The following is an 18,713-nucleotide window of genomic DNA, read 5'->3' on the forward strand; positions in this document are numbered from 1 at the left end:
TGGCTGCACAAACTGCTCCTTAACCGATTATTACGGCGTGATGTATTTGGTATCCTATGTATCTCCTCTACTTGGTTTTTCATCCCTTTCCCTTTAGGACCCTGTGGAGTTCCTCACCCTTTTAGCTGTTTTTCAGAAGCACTTCCCTTAGTGTCTTTATATACCCTCATTCCTCCTTACTCTGTGCTGGTGATAGGGCTAATATCCTTAAGTTTTCAGTGCAAGCAGTCGGCTTGTGCTCATCTGGAGAAACTTAGTTGTTGCAGTTCCTCTCCCCGAGTCATCTGGAGATAAGTTATTGTTTACTTTTCCCCTATTCGTTATCCCTGTGTCTTTAGAGCCTAGTGGGATTGACTAAGTGCTCATTCCATTCACTCCCTACCTAGGGCCTACTTCAGGGTCTGGCTCGGCGCATAGGTGCGGAACCTTACTAGGGCGGTGAGGGACCCCAGGGACAAGCAGTAGGTTTGGTCAGGGGTCATCATCTCCCCTCTCCCTAGACACAGGGTTTCCCTTCCCTTTCACTGTACAATTGGTACTTCCCCCGTACCTAGCGTGAGACTACCAACTTTACTCCTTTACTGCTGTCCACCAATTAGTATACTTTGACTTACTGACTCCCCCAACCCACACCCCCCTATATAGCCCCAACAATACTATACTAATCCCCCCCCCCCCAAGCGTGACCACTTACCTAGGCCCAGGCTGACTCTGGACTAGTCCTGTCTAGTGCGCGGGCTAAAAAGACACCAGTCTTACGTCTGTTATAAAGACAAGACAAGGAAGGGGAACAAACAAGGGAAACCTATTCAACATGGAACTCCAGTTCTTCTCCAGAGCGAGACTCCACCACATATGCTGAAAGATCACCACTGCTTTCTCCAAAGACAGCTCCTTCTTAGGTCAGCATACAATGAGCTATAGCTGGCATGCAAGACACTAGTCTTACGTCTATTATAAAGACAAGGAAGGGGAACAAACAAGGGAAACATTCAACATAGAACTCCAGTTCTTCTCCAGAGAGAGACTCCACCGCATATGCTGGAAGATTACCACTGCTTTCTTCAGAGACAGCCTCCTTCTTAGGTCAGCATACAATGAGCTATAGCCGGCATAGGGAGGAGAGAGGAGCAGATGTTTATTGCAAAGGGAGCGGCTGCAGCTGAGATTATAACTACCTTTTTAATCACTGCAGGATAGAAAGGAACCACTAACCCCTTCAGCGACGGTTGGAAATAAATACGCTCCATCTAGGGGTTAAAAAAAAAAAGTGGATCTGCGACCAACAATACGTTTTGACCTTCTGATCCCAGATCCTGCTGAGGTCACATTAGGCCGTGACACCACATAAAATGTTAATGCATAGATACATATATATATATACTGTATAATGCATACAATACAAAGAGAGCTTGATAGACGCTGGATCCAACTATATCACAGTTCCCTTATAAAAGAGGTGGAAATGGAGAAGCTCATGCTTGGATATTTTGCCATGTGAATTTGCCTTGGGGCCACATGAGGGATGCCAATTGGGCAGCAGTCATCCAGGCTTAACGAGGGAGGAGGGAATCGGTTACCGGGCGGCACGACTTTAGATCCAAGGCCAGTTGAGCAAATTGTATATTTGCCTCGAGCTCTGGAAAGCCTTAGCTACGACTTTTAGCCCACGATATTGAACCTTGAAGAAACTCGATAATGACTGTCGGACAAGTATATAACATTCCTACAGTATATAATGTAGGTGGGATGGAGGACTTGTCGCGTATATAAATCAGCTGTGGTAATGACGGGAGGTGGGGCGCACACCATGACTTTACGGAACAGTTTCATCCACTTTTCGAAACATTTTTTTTTTTATAATTTAATCTTACAGACATCAAATTGTCAGAAATCAGATATGAATCATACAGCACAAATTTTAAACAGTCGCCGCATCGTGACGGCCGTGGCGGTCTATCATTCATTATGTTCTCCCAAATAGTTAAACTAAAGGACAGAATTAAATGAAATGTAGACTGCTTAATACACTGTGTATTTAATATGAAGATCATCCATTATTCATGGCTGGAATTTGAATAACTTTGAATTTAGCGTTCCTGTTCTTCTATCACTTTGATGAACAATTAATTATTAAAAAATGATACTATCGGCATATGGCGAGAACTTCTGTACGTTCTCTGTACTACTCCTGCTACACGAGCTTTGTAATTCTCCTATAGAGAAACCTCAACATGGGGGATGCGTTACACAACGCTTCTTAACGAGCTAAAAAGAAACGCAATGTTGGGGATCGGGATGTATTAGAACAGTTTTTACAAATGTGTTTGAAAGTCATTTACATTAAATACTATTTGAGAGGGAGAAACGTCTTTATAATAGATCTAGACGTGGCCATACGTAGACTAAAGATTATAAAAATGGAATATTTCAGCTAAATCAAATGTTCGTTAGGTGAAATGTAACCACTGTGAGGTTCCACAAGTCTTGTTAATGTATTATGGGCCAGGTCTACGAGCTGTCAGAGTGCTGGACGGCTCTGGCTATTCAGATAGCTCCACCCGTAGGTGTGCCTTGTCTGATATGACAATGGTTGTTTGGTCATATGGTCTCTGTGCTTGGAAGCCGTTTACTTAATGGAAGCACTCTGCATGCAGACCATGTGGGTTTGGAGTCGGCTGCAGACTTGCCTAGATACTGACTAGGAGGCCAGTTGTTTGGAGCCTGTGGGTGCTTAGGAAGCTGGAGTCCTTCTGAGGAATCCGGACTAGCAGGAGTTTGTCTGGTGGAGTGCTACTGAGGAAATGGAACCAAAGGATTTTTAAAAAAATTATCCAAACCTTTTATTAGTGGTCCCTTTTATGCCACAACGCATTTCGACAACCAGTATGTTGTCTTCCTGGAGCAAGTCATAGTTCCTGGTTGGTGATTCCAATGTAACAGTCTTCCTAAGTGTCCATTAGAGCCTTGCTCTAGCTCCAGAAAGGTACCTCACACAAGCGGTTGTGTACTGGTTGAGGTCAGTGAGTGGACAGTGCTTTACCCCTACTGGGATACTTCTGCTTGGGATTGTATTCGAAGCTTTGCGGGTGTACCCATGACTGAAACAGACTGTTTTGTCATATATGTTTCTGTAAAGCCAAAGGAAGCCTCATGTTTGTGTTACTTTGAAACCGCAAGAAGGACATTGTCGCTGCAAGTGCTGGTTTACCTGTGTGAATAAACCAACTGGACTGTTTAAATAGAAAACTAAATCTGTGTGCCTTAATCCAGCAGCCAAGTGAAGTATCCCCCAGTACATTAAGTTAGCGCAGCCTCACACCATGACTAACCATTCTAGACAACCAATGATAATCATCATTTGGAAAGAAGTCAGCTATTTTTTATTTTTTGGCCACGGTCGTTGATAAATATGGTGTAAAGTATGGATGGCTAGTTGGTTACATCTGCAGTGCAATTTTTCATGACATTATCAAACAATCGCATGTTCGTCTCTGTTCCACAGAAGTGAACACATCGGGGATTCCGGGAAGTAGGAGATTGTTTGCAGGGCTCCAAGATGACGAACATGGCCTCTAGGCATGAGTTCTTCAAATATTTTTATTTTTTTTTTAATCTCTTTATGGTAACAAATCCAAGTCATTGCTCAATTTCAGATCACCCTAAACCTGCCCAACCACCATTTTTTTCTTTGGTTCTGGATGTCGAGATACTGGGGACCTCCTGCAATCAGCTGGGAAACATGCCAACAAGTGATAAATTCTCTTGCCGAGCCAACCAAGGGGATTTGCAGCATTACAAAATGAAGACTTGTACCTCCAAAGATCAAGTCACTATTTTAGACCCCCTCTACTTTAAAATTCCATAAAGGGGGCCTCCTTGAAGATTCATTATAAAAACTCTTGTTTATTGGTCGGCTACTTTAACATTTTGCCCACTGTGGAACATGATAAATTACTAAAAGTTCATTTGTCGATAGAATACATGTGGCGGTTTTTCCATTTTTGGCTATCACCTGGCCGGTTTTTCCATTCTTGGTTGTCATCTGGTTGTTTTTCGATTCTTGGTTGTCACTTGGGCATTTTTTTCCATTCTTAGTTGTCATCTGTTTTTTTTCCATTTTTTGTTGTCATCTGGTAGTTTTTCCAGTCTTGGCTGTCATCTGGTTGTTTTTCCAGTCTTGGCTGTCATCTGGTTGTTTTTCCATTCTTGGTTGTCATCTGGCCTTGTTTCCATTCTTGGTGGTCATCTGGCCTTGTTCCCATTCTTGGTGGTCATCTGGCCTTGTTTCCATTCTTGGTTGTCATCTGGCCTTGTTTCCATTCTTGGTTGTCATCTGGCCTTGTTTCCATTCTTGGTTGTCATCTGGCCGTGTTTTCCATTCTTGGTTGTCATCTGGTTGTTTTTCCATTCTTGGTTGTCATCTGGTTGTTTTTCCATTCTTGGTTGTCATCTGGTTGTTTTTCCATTCTTGGTGGTCATCTGGCCATGTTTTCCATTCTTGGTGGTCATCTGACCGTTTAAAAATGCTATAAAGGAGGTCTTTCTGTGGATTCGTGAAAAAAAACTCTTGTTTATTGGTCGGCTACTTTAGCATTTTGCTCACAGTTGAACATGATAAATTACTAAAAGCTCATCTGTTGATAAAATACTCCTAATGGTTTTTCTCTTCTTGGGCCGATGACTATCCCTCCCAACTCGCACACCTAGAGAAAACCGTTGTCACCCTCCTGGCAGTGGCTCATCTCCTCTGAGAACAAAGAAAGTTAACGTCCCTTTGACTTGCCCAATTCTTTATTCTCTTCGGGAAGCCACCTTTGATGGTATGACAGCCCCCTCGAAATAAGCAACTTTGGACACCTTTAATCTAAGTTCCATGAGCGCCTTTAGAAAGGCTACATCCAACTCCTGGTTTACTGGAAACCACCCCTCCAAGTGTTTCATTATTGCCCCATTTTCTTCTCGCCATCGTATTTCTTCTAGTTGCAGTAAATGTCGACTTTTCTCCTTTTTAATGGCTTACGAGTTAATGTGTTATCCTTCCAGCGCCTTCCCTGACAAGGCATTTACAGCCTGTCTTCTGACTCTATTACTATTACAGTCATGTTTCCTTTTGTAGAGATAAAAATTGAACAGAATATGCTATTCACTGAAGATGTCCAAAGAAATGTTGTTCCATTCCCTGCAAATCTTTCTTCTATATGTTGAGTATTGTGTTGTGGTCTTGGAAAAAATATGGTATTGTAGCAAATCTTTAGAACCTTACTTCCCCATAACTGGATATTGATTTCTTTTGTGCGGACGCCATCTCTGGGATTCCTCACTCGGTCCTTGTATTAAGTCTGTCCTCTCCACTGTGATGCTTTTTGGTCCATCGTAGGATGATGACCTATTGCTTATATTTTCTTGTATTCTGTCCAGGAGAGTCCGCCATCTGACAACTGTTCAGTGTTTTCTTTTTTTTCCGTAGCGGAGAGTGTCATGTTCATCTCAGAGGAACAGCTGTCATTTGGCCATTTTTCCATTCTTGGTTGTCATCTGGTTGTTTTTCCATTCTTTGTTGTCATCTGGCTGCTTTTCCAGTCTTGGTTGTCATCTAACCGTTTTTGCATTTTTGGCTGTCATCTGGCCGTTTTTCCATTCTTGGTTATCATATGGCCATGTTTTGCATTACTGGTCATTATCTGGTTTTTCCATTCTTGGTTGTCATCTGCTTGTTCTTCCATTCTTGGTTGTCATCAGGCTGTTTTTCCATTCTTGGTTGTCATCAGGCTGTTTTTCCATTCTTGGTTGTCATCTGGACGTTTTTCCATCCTTGGTTTTTGACACCTGACCGTTTTTCCATTCTTGGTTGTCATCTGGCCGTGTTTTCCATTCTTGGTTGTCATCTGGCCGTGTTTTCCATTCTTGGTTGTCATCTGGCCGTGTTTTCCATTCTTGGTTGTTATCTAGATGTTTTTCCATTCTTTGTTGTCATATAGCCGTGTTTTCCATTCTTGGTTGTCATCAGGCTGTTTTTCCATTCTTGGTTGTCATCTGGCCGTGTTTTCCATTCTTGGTTGTCATCAGGCTATTTTTCCATTCTTTGTTGTCATCTGGACGTTTTTCCATCCTTGGTTTTTGACACCTGACCGTTTTTCCATTCTTGGTTGTCATCTGGTAACTTCTGTATGATCTTTACGCGTGTGGTGGTTTTTTGTTTTTTTTGTTTTTTTTCTGGACGTCCCATTTTTTTACATCATTGTGCTACATCCTGGTGATTGCCTGTTGATTTGTCTTGTACTGAGGTTCTAACCTACAATCAATTTTTTTTGAAAATGAATGGTTCCAACTATTAAAGGGATTGCATCACATTGCGTGTCCGATCTTCAGAAACTATGATGTAGAGCAGAAGGAGCTGTTGTGGGGTAAAAAAAACAAAAATATCCATCTTCAATAAGCAGTTGATTTGGGTCCAGCATTGGGCACCTTCACCGGTCAGCCATTCCTGGTGCCGGTGCCGGGCGGATGAGCTGCACAGGCTGTGTATTGCAGATCCACCCCTTCTTAGGGCTGCTTCTCACTTGCGAGTTTCTCGCAGTAGAGCAATGCGAGAAAATCTCGCATTGGAATCGGACACATGTTAGTGAATGATTGAGCTCGCATTTGCGATTTTTTTTCTCAGTCCAAATTGGACTGAGAAAAAAATCGCAGCATGCTGTTTGTTTGCGAGTTTCTACTGCGAGTATCTCCAATGCAAGTCTATGGGAGTGTAAAAAATCGGATGTCACGGGACGGCACTCACACCATCCTAGTGACATCCAATTTTCTAAATACATTTCTCGCATGTTTCCTAAAACACTGGAAACGACTGATATCTCACAATGTCTGTCAATCACTATTCTCTGTGTCGGTCTCTCCCTCTCGGTCTCTATTCTCTCTCTGTGTCAGTCACTATCTCTGTCCCTCACTCTCTGTCCATGTCGGTCTATCCCTCCTCTCTCATACTCACCGATCCCCGATCCCCGGCGCGGCGCTGCACGGCGTTCACACTGCTCCGGCGGCTTCTCCTCTTTTGAAAAAGCCGGCCGCTCATTAAACAATCTCGTATTCCCTGCTTTACCCGCCCACCGGCGCCTATGATTGGTTGCAGTGAGACACGCCCCCACGCTGAGTGACAGCTGTCTCACTGCAACCAATCACAGCAGCCGGTGGGCGTGTCTATACTGTGCAGTAAAATAAATAAATAAATAATTAAAAACACCGGCGTGCGGTCCCCTCCAATTTTAATACCAGCCAGATAAAGCCATACAGCTGAAGGCTGGTATTCTCAGGATGGGGAGCTCCACGTTATGGGGAGCCCCCCATCCTAACAATATCAGTCAGCAGCCGCCCAGAATTGCCGCATACATTAGATGCGACAGTTCTGGGACTGTACCCGGCTCTTCCTGATTTACCCTGGTGCGTTGGCAAATCGGGGTAATAAGGAGTTAATGGCAGCCCATAGCTGCCACTAAATCCTAGATTAATCATGTCAGGCGTCTATGAGACACCCTCCATGATTAATCTGTAAATTACAGTAAATAAACACACACACCCGAACAATCCTTTATTAGAAATAAAAAACACTAACAAATTCCCTGGTTCACCAATTTAATAAGCCCCAAAAAGCCCTCCATGTCCGGCGTAATGCAGGATGGATGGCTTATTAAATTGGTGACTGATATTGTTAGGCTGGGGGGCTCCCCATAACGTGGAGCTCCCCATCCTGAGAATACCAGCCTTCAGCCATATGGCTTTATCTGGCTGGTATTAAAATTGGGGGGGGACCGCACGCTGGTTTTTTTAAATTATTTAATTATTTATTTCACTGCACAGTATAGACACGCCCACCGGCTGCTGTGATTGGGTGCAGTGAGACACCTGTCACTCAGCGTGGGGGCGTGTCTCACTGCAACCAATCATAGGCGCCGGAGCAGTGTGAATGCCGTGCAGCGCCACGCCGGGGATCGGGGGATCGGTGAGTATGAGAGAGGGCTGCTAATTTCAGTCACTCAGGGGAATTAGCGGTCACCGGTGAGTCCTTCACAGGTGACCGCTAATCAGGACGTGGCACAGACAGAGCCGCAGCATGACAATGAAGTTGGGTGGAGTTCACCCGAGTTCATTCTGACAGTGCGGCTCTGTCTGTGTCTGCTGTGATTTGCCATTCAGCTCTGCTACATGGCTGTCTGTGTCTGCTGTCAGCGGCCATGTAGCAGCGCTGAATGGTAGATGACATAGTAAAAAATACGCATTACACATGCTAGTAAAATCATTAATTTATTCAGAAAAAGCATTGCACTTGCGTTGCACTCGCACCTAACGTGAACTAAAATCAGCCGAGTTTTTTTCAGCCCAGTCGGACCGATTTTACTCGCATAGATGTGTTTCCAGCCTTAATTCTAAAAAGGGGCAGATGTGCAGCACCCAGTTGTGGCCACTCTTCTGTTGTGCAGACACAACTGGTCACCATCGGCATCGGTTGATGTGAAGGTGCTAAACATTGGACCCAAACCAACTAGTTATTGGTGAACTGGATATTTTATTACTGGACAAGTCCTTTTTACCCCACATCACAGCTCCTTCTGCTCTACAACCTATTGTCTGAAGATCGGACACACAATGGACACACACATTCGTTTTGGCAGTGCCCGTTTGGTGCAGGTGCCAGGTATCGCACCACCACCGATCAGGTCTAGATCGCCTTCAATAAAACACAAGATTTCCCGAATCCTTTGCTACAAAACGTCTCAATCTGCTCCCCTCCTTCCCGCCTGTCCCTTGCAGTCCACAGATCGGTACGAGGCAGGGTCCCTTTAAATGGCAATCCCTGATGCGTGGATGAATGGGCTTCTTATGAATATGGCGCCGGTGTGTCTTGGAATCCTCCGATATTGAGCGGGTACCGATGTAGATACATTATTCTCTCTGATTTGTGAGAAGAGACTATTAATATCTCGCGTCCTAATCATAATACTACCGTAGCACGCGCTGGCGTAGAAATCTGTATACCCGGGGTTGACTATATTTCGGTATAAACGCTGCGCATACCATGGGGATATAAATTATTCAGCGGAGAGGGACTAATTTCTCTGCATATTTGCATTTATTAACCGCAGTGACATCTGCAGAACTCGCTCTGTTACAATGCGGGGGAAATCCAATAATAAAAAACGGACTCAACCAAACAACAAAAATTACAATAAAATGTCTTATTTTGTTGCAGAAAAAGAAACCTTTCTGGATCCGTTTATCTTGAGGGATCTACTGCCGGCGACTTTGAGTAGTTTTTACCGATATACGGGGTCCCTTACGACGCCGCCGTGTAGTGAAATCGTGGAGTGGGTGGTGTTTAGCCGGCCCGTCCCCATCTCCTATCAGCAGGTAAGTCACTTTATGTTCCGCCATTAAATATTCTAAGGTCTTAATGGAATTTTTTCAAGACTAAATGAAGCTAGAACCAAAGGCGCGGATAACGTCCTATACATTCATTATGAAAAGTCAAAGAGGAGAAGTGTCCGGACAAGGAATGCTGCGTCCTCTGGAGGATCTGCTGCCAGATGTCACTATACAAACCACAGCCATTATTAAATTAATATTTTAGACCTAATGAGGCTGGTGTACTTACGCTGAAAATACAGTTAGAAATGGCTGAACACTCCTGTTTGAAAGTCGTCCTGACCATTATTAAAAGGAGCATTTTGTGGGACTCGTGAAATACTTATAATACCAGATAGGAAGCATTTAAAAAGAAAAAAAAACAGCCATTCTGCGTGCATTTATATAACCGTACACCAGTCACTTCAGGCCTAGGATATGGGCAGGTTGGGATATTTTTTTTTTTTTTTTTTTTTTTTATTATAAATGAATGATTTTTACTATTGGGTCCTATTAAGTTTTGCATTTTTAGGCTTTTTGATTGTAGAATGAGTAAACTGATAATGTGTCAGTGAGCTCCTTCTTAGAGAAGTGTTTGTAACACCAGTCACTTCAAGCCTAGGATATGGGCAGGTTTGGATTTTTTATTATATAAATTATTTTTACTATTGTACTATTGGGTCCTATTAAATTTTGCATATACAGGCTTTTTGATTGTAGAATGAGTAAACTGATAATGTGTCAGTGAGCTCCTTCTTAGAGGAGTGTTTGTAACACCAGTCACTTCAGGCCTACGATATGGGCAGGTTTGGATTTTTTTTTTATATAAATGATTTTTACTATTGGGTCCTATTAAATTTTGCATATACAGGCTTTTTGATTGTAGAATGAGTAAACTGATAATGTGTCAGTGAGTTCTTTCTTAGAGGAGTGCTTGTAACACCAGTCACTTCAGGCCTATGATATGGGCAGGTTTGGATTTTTTTTTTTTTTTATAAATGCTTTTTTTACTATTGGGTTCTATAAAGTTTAGCCTTTTACAGGCTTTTTGACTGTAGAATGAGTAAACTGATGATGTGTCGGTGAGCTCCTTCTTAGAGGAGTGTTTGTAACACCAGTCACTTCAGGCCTAGGTTATGGACAGGTTTTGATTTTTTGTAATATATATATAAATAAATTATTTTTACTATTGGGTTCTATAAAGTTTAGCCTTTACAGACTTTTTTACTGTAGAATGAGTAAACTGATGATGTGTCAGTGAGCTGCTTCTTAGAGGAGTGTTTGTAACACCAGTCACTTCAGGCCTAGGATATGGACAGGTTTGGATTTTTTTCTTGATAAATGATTTTTACTATTGGGTTCTATAAAGTTTAGCCTTTACAGGCTTTTTGACTGTAGAATGAGTAAACTGATAATGTGTCAGTGAGCTCTTTCTTAGAGGAGTGTTTGTAACACCAGTCTCTTCAGGCCTGGGATATGGACAGGTTTTTTTTTATAAATGGGTTTTACTATTGGGTCCTATTAATTTTGCATTTATAGGCTTTTTGACTATAGAATGAGTAAACTGATGATATGTCAGTGAGCTCCCTTTTAGACGAGTGTTTGCAACTCTTTGATTGTCTTTTTCTCAACTCCTCTGTGCTGATTTATCACAAGAAACTATCAAAGTTGAGCTCAATTTTGCTTTGGTCACAAATAGCTAAAGGACACTGTGAAAAAGACAAGTTATACTATGTGAACACATTTTTTTTTTTTTTTTTGAGGAGTCTTTTGAGCAGCTTCAAGACGTCTGAAAGTTGATACTCATCAAATTAATTTCTATTGTGGAACCAATTTGTTGGGCATGTGTCTTCAGATTGGAAAAAAAAACAAAAAACGTTTTGTGGGGGGGGGGGGGGGGAGTGCATTTCACTTTTTCAAAGCCGCTCCTTATAGAAAACATTCCAAACTAATAGAAAACATCCCAAAGTAGGCACTATCCAATCAAGATGGCCCCCAAAGAAACACTTATTACACTCTGGAAAATCTGTTCAAAGCTAAAAAAAAAGCACATTTTTTTGTCTTGGTTTTTTTTTTTGGGGGGGGGGTTGGGGTTTTGTTTTTTTTCTTTGTTTTTTGGTGGGGGTTTTTTTTGCTGAGTTTTCAGACCAAAAATTGAGCAAAAACTCCATGTTTTTGGGAAGTTTTGAAATTTGGAAGTGGATTTAAAGAGTTTTTGCTCAGTTACTGCTCCAAACACTCCACTGCTTCAAAAAACAAAAAACTCCCCCAAGAAAGAGCATTTCCTAAAGTAGTTTCCACCGCCGCTTGTTGTTTTTGAAAATCTTAAAAATAAATAAAACTGTGAGCACATAACCTTGTACAAATTCTTTTGCTAAATGAGCTCGCTGATGGATTCTCAGTTACCTCATTCTGCAGCCAGCTGAGTAAATACCTTGTAGAAACATTTTCTAAACAAGCTCACTGATGGATTCTCAGTTACCTCATTCTGCAGCCAGTTGAGTGCATACCTTGTATAAATGCTTTTCCTAAATGCACTCACTGATGGATTCTCAGTTACCTCATTCTGCAGCCAGCTGAGTAAATACCTTGTAGAAACATTTTCTAAACAAGCTCACTGATGGATTCTCAGTTACCTCATTCTGCAGCCAGTTGAGTTCATACCTTGTATAAACGCTTTTCCTGAATGCACTCACTGATGGATTCTCAGTTACCTCATTCTGCAGCCAGCTGAGTACATACCTTGTACAAATTCTTTTTCTAAATGAGCTCACTGATGGATTCTCAGTTATTTCATTCTGCAGCCAGCTGAATACATACATTGTATAAACTCTTTTCCTGAATGCACTCACTGATGGATTCTCAGTTACCTCATTCTGCAGCCAGCTGAGCGCATACCTTGTACAAAATCTTTTTCTAAATGGGCTCACTGATGGATTCTCAGTTACCTCATTTTGCAGCCAGCTGAGTACATACCTTGTACAAATTCTTTTGCTAAATGAGCTCACTGATGGATTATGTTATTTCATTCTGCAGCCAGCTGAATACATACCTTGTACAAAATCTTTTTCTAAATGTGCTCACTGATGGATTCTCAGTAACCTCATTCTGCAACCAGCTGTGTACACTTTGTGCAAACCCTTTTTCTAAATGCACTCACTGATGGATTCCCAGTTACCTCATTCTGCAGCCAGCTGAGTGCACACCTGATAGAAACATTTTCTAGATGACCTCACTGATGGATTCTCAGTTACCTCATTTTGTAGGCAGCATGTTAAGAACCATGCAACATTTTAATTGAAACCCAAAAGCAAAAATCATTGTTAGGCCCCTAATTGATGGTTTTAAGTAAAAAAAAAAACAAAAAAAACATAAACAAAAAAGTGTCCATATACTTTAATAATGTATGCAATGCGTATTGAAATATTGTAACAAATCTTGGAGAATAGGAGAGTCTAAAAGCTGCAACAAGCTTTATCTCCTGACTTTTTGGTTTTATTCTGTTTTTGTTTTGTTTTTTGTTTTTTTTTTTTTATTTATTCTGGAAAAAGAAACCTTTCCCCTTTTTTTTTTTTTTTTTTTTTTATTTTTAATTTTTTTTTTTTTTTTTTGCTCATGGAGGTGTCCAATTTAGCTCGCTTTTAGTCAGCAGATCTTGCACTCGTTCTTTTCCAACACCCCAAGCCTCCCATGTCTCTGGCAGATTTCTGTGACTATTTTTGTTTTTTTGTCCCTGATGGAGCCGTTGTGTGACGTGTTCCTCCCCGGCTGGCAGGGCGCAGGTTTTCGGATAGTGTCCACATCACCTGTGTGTCGGCAGCCAGGCTCTAATGCTGCGTGTTCTTAGTGATTGTGCGGCTCCATCTGTTTCTTTGGCTCGCTGTGGTGCCAGGAGAGGCTGCGAGTCACAGCACAAATCATGCGAGCGCAGAAAGGTGCAAAACCGGCACAGCCGAGCCTCCTCTATATATAAAGTGAATTTGCCAGATGTTCCTGCTGCATTATTGATGGTGGAGCAGGATTGATCGGCCAATGATGCCGTTATATTTACGGGTTCGGTTTTTTACGGGCGTTTTTATTACAGATCTAGAACGTTAAAATATTTAAATATTTATTTGCTTAATGAAACCGAAGCACCAATAACCATGAAGGATGGCTGTATGGAAATTAGCAGAGGTTGTGTTTTTTTTTTTGTTTTTTTTTTTAACATTTGCCTTCATAGAGTCTTAGTTTTGTGAATATGTACATGCCCACAGTCCAGATCATGGAGGAGGGGGTGCAAATTTGGATTAAATTTGGGTTCCTATACAATTCTGGATGGGACGAGGGCTTGAATGACGCAAATAGTCTCAATGGCAAATGTATAGAAATCGGAAGTGATAGTTGGGTTATATCTGGTTACCATCTTTTAAAGAGGATCATTCACCTCCACTGATTCCGGAACAGTTTGGCTGTGTGCGCACTGTGCCGTTTTTGGCTGCCATTTTTTTTGGCTGCTGTTTTATGTGCCGTTTTTTCCATGCCGTTTTTATGTGCCTTTTTTTTTTTTTTTTTGCCTGCCATCTTTGGCTGCCGTTTTTATGTGCTGCTTTTTTTCCATGCCGTTTTTATGTGCCATTTTTTTTTTTTCTTTTGGCTGCAGTTTTTTTTTTCCCTGACGTTTGTTTTTTTTTTTTTTTTTCTTTGGCTGCCATTTTTATGTGCCGCTTTTTTTCCCTGCCGTTTTTGTGTTTTTTGTTTTTTTTTGGCTGACTTTTTTTGGTTGCGGTTTTTATGTGCCGTTTTTTTCCATGCTGCTTTTATGTGCCGTTTTTTTTTTTCTTTTGGCTGACGTTTTTTTTTTTTTTGCTGCCGTTTTTTTGTTTTTGTTTTTTTACTTTTTTTTGGCTGCCATCTTTGGCTGCTGTTTTTATGTGCCGCTTTTTTTCCATGCCGTTTTTTTTGGGGGGGGGGGGTTTGGCTGCCGTTTTTATGTGCCGTTTTTCCGTGCCGTTTTTGGCTGCCAATTGCCGTAGTTTTTCGTGTGGTTTGTTGCCTAAATCTGCATGTCTATCCTTATCCCAGCAAAGTCTGAGAAATCTGTTACGCTGTGCGCACATTGCTTTTTTTTTCCTTGTATTATTGAAATGTGTTTTCCTGCGTTTTTCAGCCCTTCCCACCACTGAATATACCCCCCCCCCCTGCAAAACAAAAAGCACCAAAAATGCATACATATCTTGGTGCATTTTTTTTTAACAAAACCTTTCTGCTGGGTGAGCATCTACTCTTTTACTTTCTATCCTGTGTCCCTCCATTCCAAAATTGTGTCTATCAGTAGAGATGAGCAGATCGCATAGAGCAGGGGTGGGGAACCTTTTTTTTCTGCCGGGGGCCATTTGGAAATTTCTACCATCCTTCAGGGGCCGCAAAAAATTATCAGCTTGAAAATTACCCTAATATATCTGGTCAAAGAATTAACTCGTCCTTACTGTGGCGGCTGGAGCTGCTTCTCTTTGGTGCGGCTGTGATGCTCAGGGATATTGATCATGTTGCTTCTCACAGCTGCTTTTCCAGGTTTGTCTTGGTCTGGAGCACAGTCAACTGATTGATAAATCATATACATCATGTAGGAGATGCTGGAGGCACATACATCACAGGAGGGGCTTGAGGCATCATCACAGAAGGGGCTGGGACATCACACGGAGGGACTATTATTATTATTATTATTATTTTTTATTATTATTTATTATAGCGCCATTTATTCCATGGCGCTTTACAAGTGAAAGGGTATACGTACAACAATCATTAACAGTACATAACAGACTGGTATAGGAGGAGAGAGGACCCTGCCCGCGAGGGCTCACAGTCTACAGGGAATGGGTGATGGTACGATAGGTGAGGACAGAGCTGGTTGCGCAGTGGTGTACTGGACAGAGGGTTATTGTAGGTTGTAGGCTTGTTGGAAGAGGTGGGTCTTGAGGTTCCTCTTGAAGCTTTCCACGGTAGGGGAGAGTCTGATGTGCTGAGGTAGAGCGTTCCAGAGTATGGGGGATGCACGGGAGAAATCTTGTACGCGATTGTGGGAAGAGGAGATAAGAGAGGAGTAGAGAAGGAGATCTTGTGAGGATCTAAGGTTGCGTGCAGGTAGGTACTGGGAGACTAGGTCACAGATGTAGGGAGTAGACAGGTTGTGGATGGCTTTGTAGGTCATGGTTAGTGTTTTGAACTGGAGTCGTTGGGTGATGGGAAGCCAGTGAAGGGATTGGCAGAGTGGCGAGGCTGGGGAGTAGCGAGGGGAGAGGTGGATTAAGCGGGCCGCAGAGTTTAGGATAGATTGGAGGGGTGCAAGAGTGTTGGAAGGGAGGCCAGAGAGCAGGAGGTTGCAGTAGTCGAGGCGGGAGATGATGAGGGCATGCACTAATGTTTTTGCTGATTCTTGGTTAAGGAAAGCACGGATCCGGGAGATGTTTTTGAGTTGTAATCGGCATGAGGTGAAGAGGGCTTGGATGTGTGGCTTGAAGGATAGAGCAGAGTCGAGGGTCACTCCAAGGCAACGAGCTTGTGAGACTGGGGGAGAGTGAGCAGCCATCAAGTTTGATGGAAAGGCTTGTTGGAGGAGATGAGTGAGGATGAGGAAAGACAATGAACTCTGTTTTGTCCATGTTAAGTTTTAGGAATCGCGCAGAGAAGGATGAAATATCAGACAGACATTGTGGGATTCTGGTTAGTAGAGAGGTAATGTCAGGTCCGGAGAGGTAGATCTGTGTGTCATCGGCATAGAGATGATACTGGAAGCCGTAGGACTCTATGAGCTGTCCCAGGCCGAAGGTGTAGATGGAGAACAGCAGGGGTCCAAGAACTGAGCCTTGGGGGATACCGACAGATAGGGGGCGAGATGAGGAAGTGGTGTGAGAATGGGAGACGCTGAAAGTTCGGTCGGTTAGGTATGAGGAGATCCAAGATCGGGCCAAGTCTGTGATGCCCAGAGATGAGAAAATCTGTAGTAGGAGGGAATGGTCTACTGTGTTGAAGGCACAGGACAGGTCCAGGAGGAGGAGGATAGAGTAGTGTCGCTTGACTTTGGCGGTTAGTAGGTCGTTAGTGACTTTAGTTAGGGCAGTTTCAGTGGAATGATGGGGTCGGAAGCCAGATTGTAGCTGGTCAAAGAGAGATCAGGAGGAGAGGTATGAGGACAGTTCAAGATGGACATGCTGTTCTAGTAGTTTTGAGGCATAGGGGAGAAGGGATATGGGGCGATAGTTTGACACAGAGGATGGGTCAAGGGAGGTCTTTTTGAGGATGGGTGTGATTGAGGCATGTTTAAAGCATGAAGGGAATACACCAGTTGTTAGTGATAGGTTGAAGAGATGGGTTAGGGCTGGGATGAGGACTGCGGTGATGTTGGGGATGAGGTGTGATTGGAGCGGGTCCAGTGCACAGGTTGTTAGATGTGATCTTGAGAGTAGAGTGGAAAGATTTTCTGTCATGGTGGAAAAGCTGGATTTGGAGGAAGATGGCTGAGTAGCTATGATGAGGGGCTGTGGTGATTGTGGGCCAAAGCTTGCTCTGATGTTGTCAACCTTCTGCTTGAAGAAAGAGGCAAAGTCTTCAGCGGAGAGGAGAGGGAGGTGGTGCCGGAGGACGGAGGAGAGAACTGAAAGTGTTGAATAGCTGTTTAGGGTTGTGAGAGAGAGAGGATATGAGGGATGAAAAGTAGGTTTGTTTTGCAGCAGTGAGTGTGGACTTGAAAGTGGTGAGGGACTCTTTATATGCAATGAAGTGCTCAGTGGAATGAGACCTCTTCCATCTGCGCTCAGCAATTCTGGAAGCCCGTCTCCGTTCTTTAGTCTGACTGGTGTACCAGGGTTGCCTGTTGATTGTGCGGGTTTTGGTGTGTGTGAGGGGGGCAGCTGATTCGAGAGCTGCAGAGATTGTAGTGTTGTATAAAGTTGCAGCAGCATCTGCATCGTGTAGAAATGCAATGTCTGTGAGAGGGAGAAGGGACTGAGAAAGGGCGTGTAAATCAATGTGTTTTATATTTCTGCGAGGGTGTGAAAGTTTGTGGAGGGGGGGTTTGCGTACTTGGAGAAGAGAGGGAAGAGAATGTGAGTAGGTTGTGGTCAGACAGGGGGAGAGGTGAGTTAGAGAGGTTAGATAGGGAACAGAGGCGAGTGAAGATGAGGTCCAGCGTGTGGCCATCTTTGTGAGTAGCTGCAGAAGACCATTGGGTGAGACCAAAGGAGGCAGCGAGTGTTAGAAGTTTGGAGACAGATGAGTGGGAAGTGTCAATGGGGATGTTGAAATCACCCATGACGACTAGAGACATATACATCACAGGAGGGGCTTGGGACTTATACATCGCAAGAGGGGCTGGGGACATATACATCGCAGGAGGGGCTGGGGACTTATACATCGCAGGAGGGGCTGGGGACTTATACATCGCAAGAGGGGCTGGGGACATATACATCGCAGGAGGGGCTGGGGACATATACATCGCAGGAGGGGCAGGGGACATATAGATCGCAGGAGGGGCAGGGGACATATACATCGCAAGAGGGGCTGGGAACATATACATCGCAGGAGGGGCTGGGGACATATACATCGCAGGAGGGGCTGGGGACATATACATCGCAGGAGGGGCTGGGGACATATACATCGCAGGAGGGGCTGGGGACATATACATCGCAGGAGGGGCTGGGGACATATACATCGCAGGAGGGGCTGGGGACATATACATCGCAGGAGGGGCTGGGGACATATACATCGCAGGAGGGGCTGGGGACATATACATCGCAGGAGGGGCTGGGGACATATACATCGCAGGAGGGGCTGGGGACATATACATCGCAGGAGGGGCAGGGGACATATAGATCGCAGGAGGGGCAGGGGACATATACATCGCAGGAGGGGCTGGGAACATATACATCGCAGGAGGGGCTGGGGACATATACATCGCAGGAGGGGCTGGGGACATATACATCGCAGGAGGGGCTGGGAACATATACATCGCAGGAGGGGCTGGGGACATATACATCGCAGGAGGGGCTGGGGACATATACATCGCAGGAGGGGCTGGGGACATATACATCGCAGGAGGGGCTGGGGACATATACATCGCAGGAGGGGCTGGGGACATATACATCGCAGGAGGGGCTGGGGACATATACATCGCAGGAGGGGCTGGGGACATATACATCGCAGGAGGGGCTGGGGACATATACATCGCAGGAGGGGCTGGGGACATATACATCGCAGGAGGGGCTGGGGACATATACATCGCAGGAGGGGCTGGGGACATATACATCGCAGGAGGGGCTGGGGACATATACATCGCA

At 43.7% G+C, this 18,713-nt stretch overlaps 1 protein-coding gene across 1 annotated transcript in view; it reads left to right on the forward strand.

Moving 5' to 3' along the window:
* PTPRG (protein tyrosine phosphatase receptor type G) overlaps nt 1–18,713 on the forward strand; it is a 687,996-nt gene that overhangs the window by 447,626 nt on the left and 221,657 nt on the right. Inside the window, exon 7 of the mRNA XM_075321067.1 lies at nt 9,248–9,405. Coding sequence (XP_075177182.1) covers nt 9,248–9,405 — 158 coding nt within the window. The remainder of the gene's footprint in view (nt 1–9,247; nt 9,406–18,713) is intronic.

The sequence above is a fragment of the Anomaloglossus baeobatrachus genome, chromosome 8, assembly GCF_048569485.1.
Source record: "Anomaloglossus baeobatrachus isolate aAnoBae1 chromosome 8, aAnoBae1.hap1, whole genome shotgun sequence".
In the NCBI taxonomy this organism is placed as follows: Eukaryota; Metazoa; Chordata; class Amphibia; order Anura; family Aromobatidae; genus Anomaloglossus; species Anomaloglossus baeobatrachus.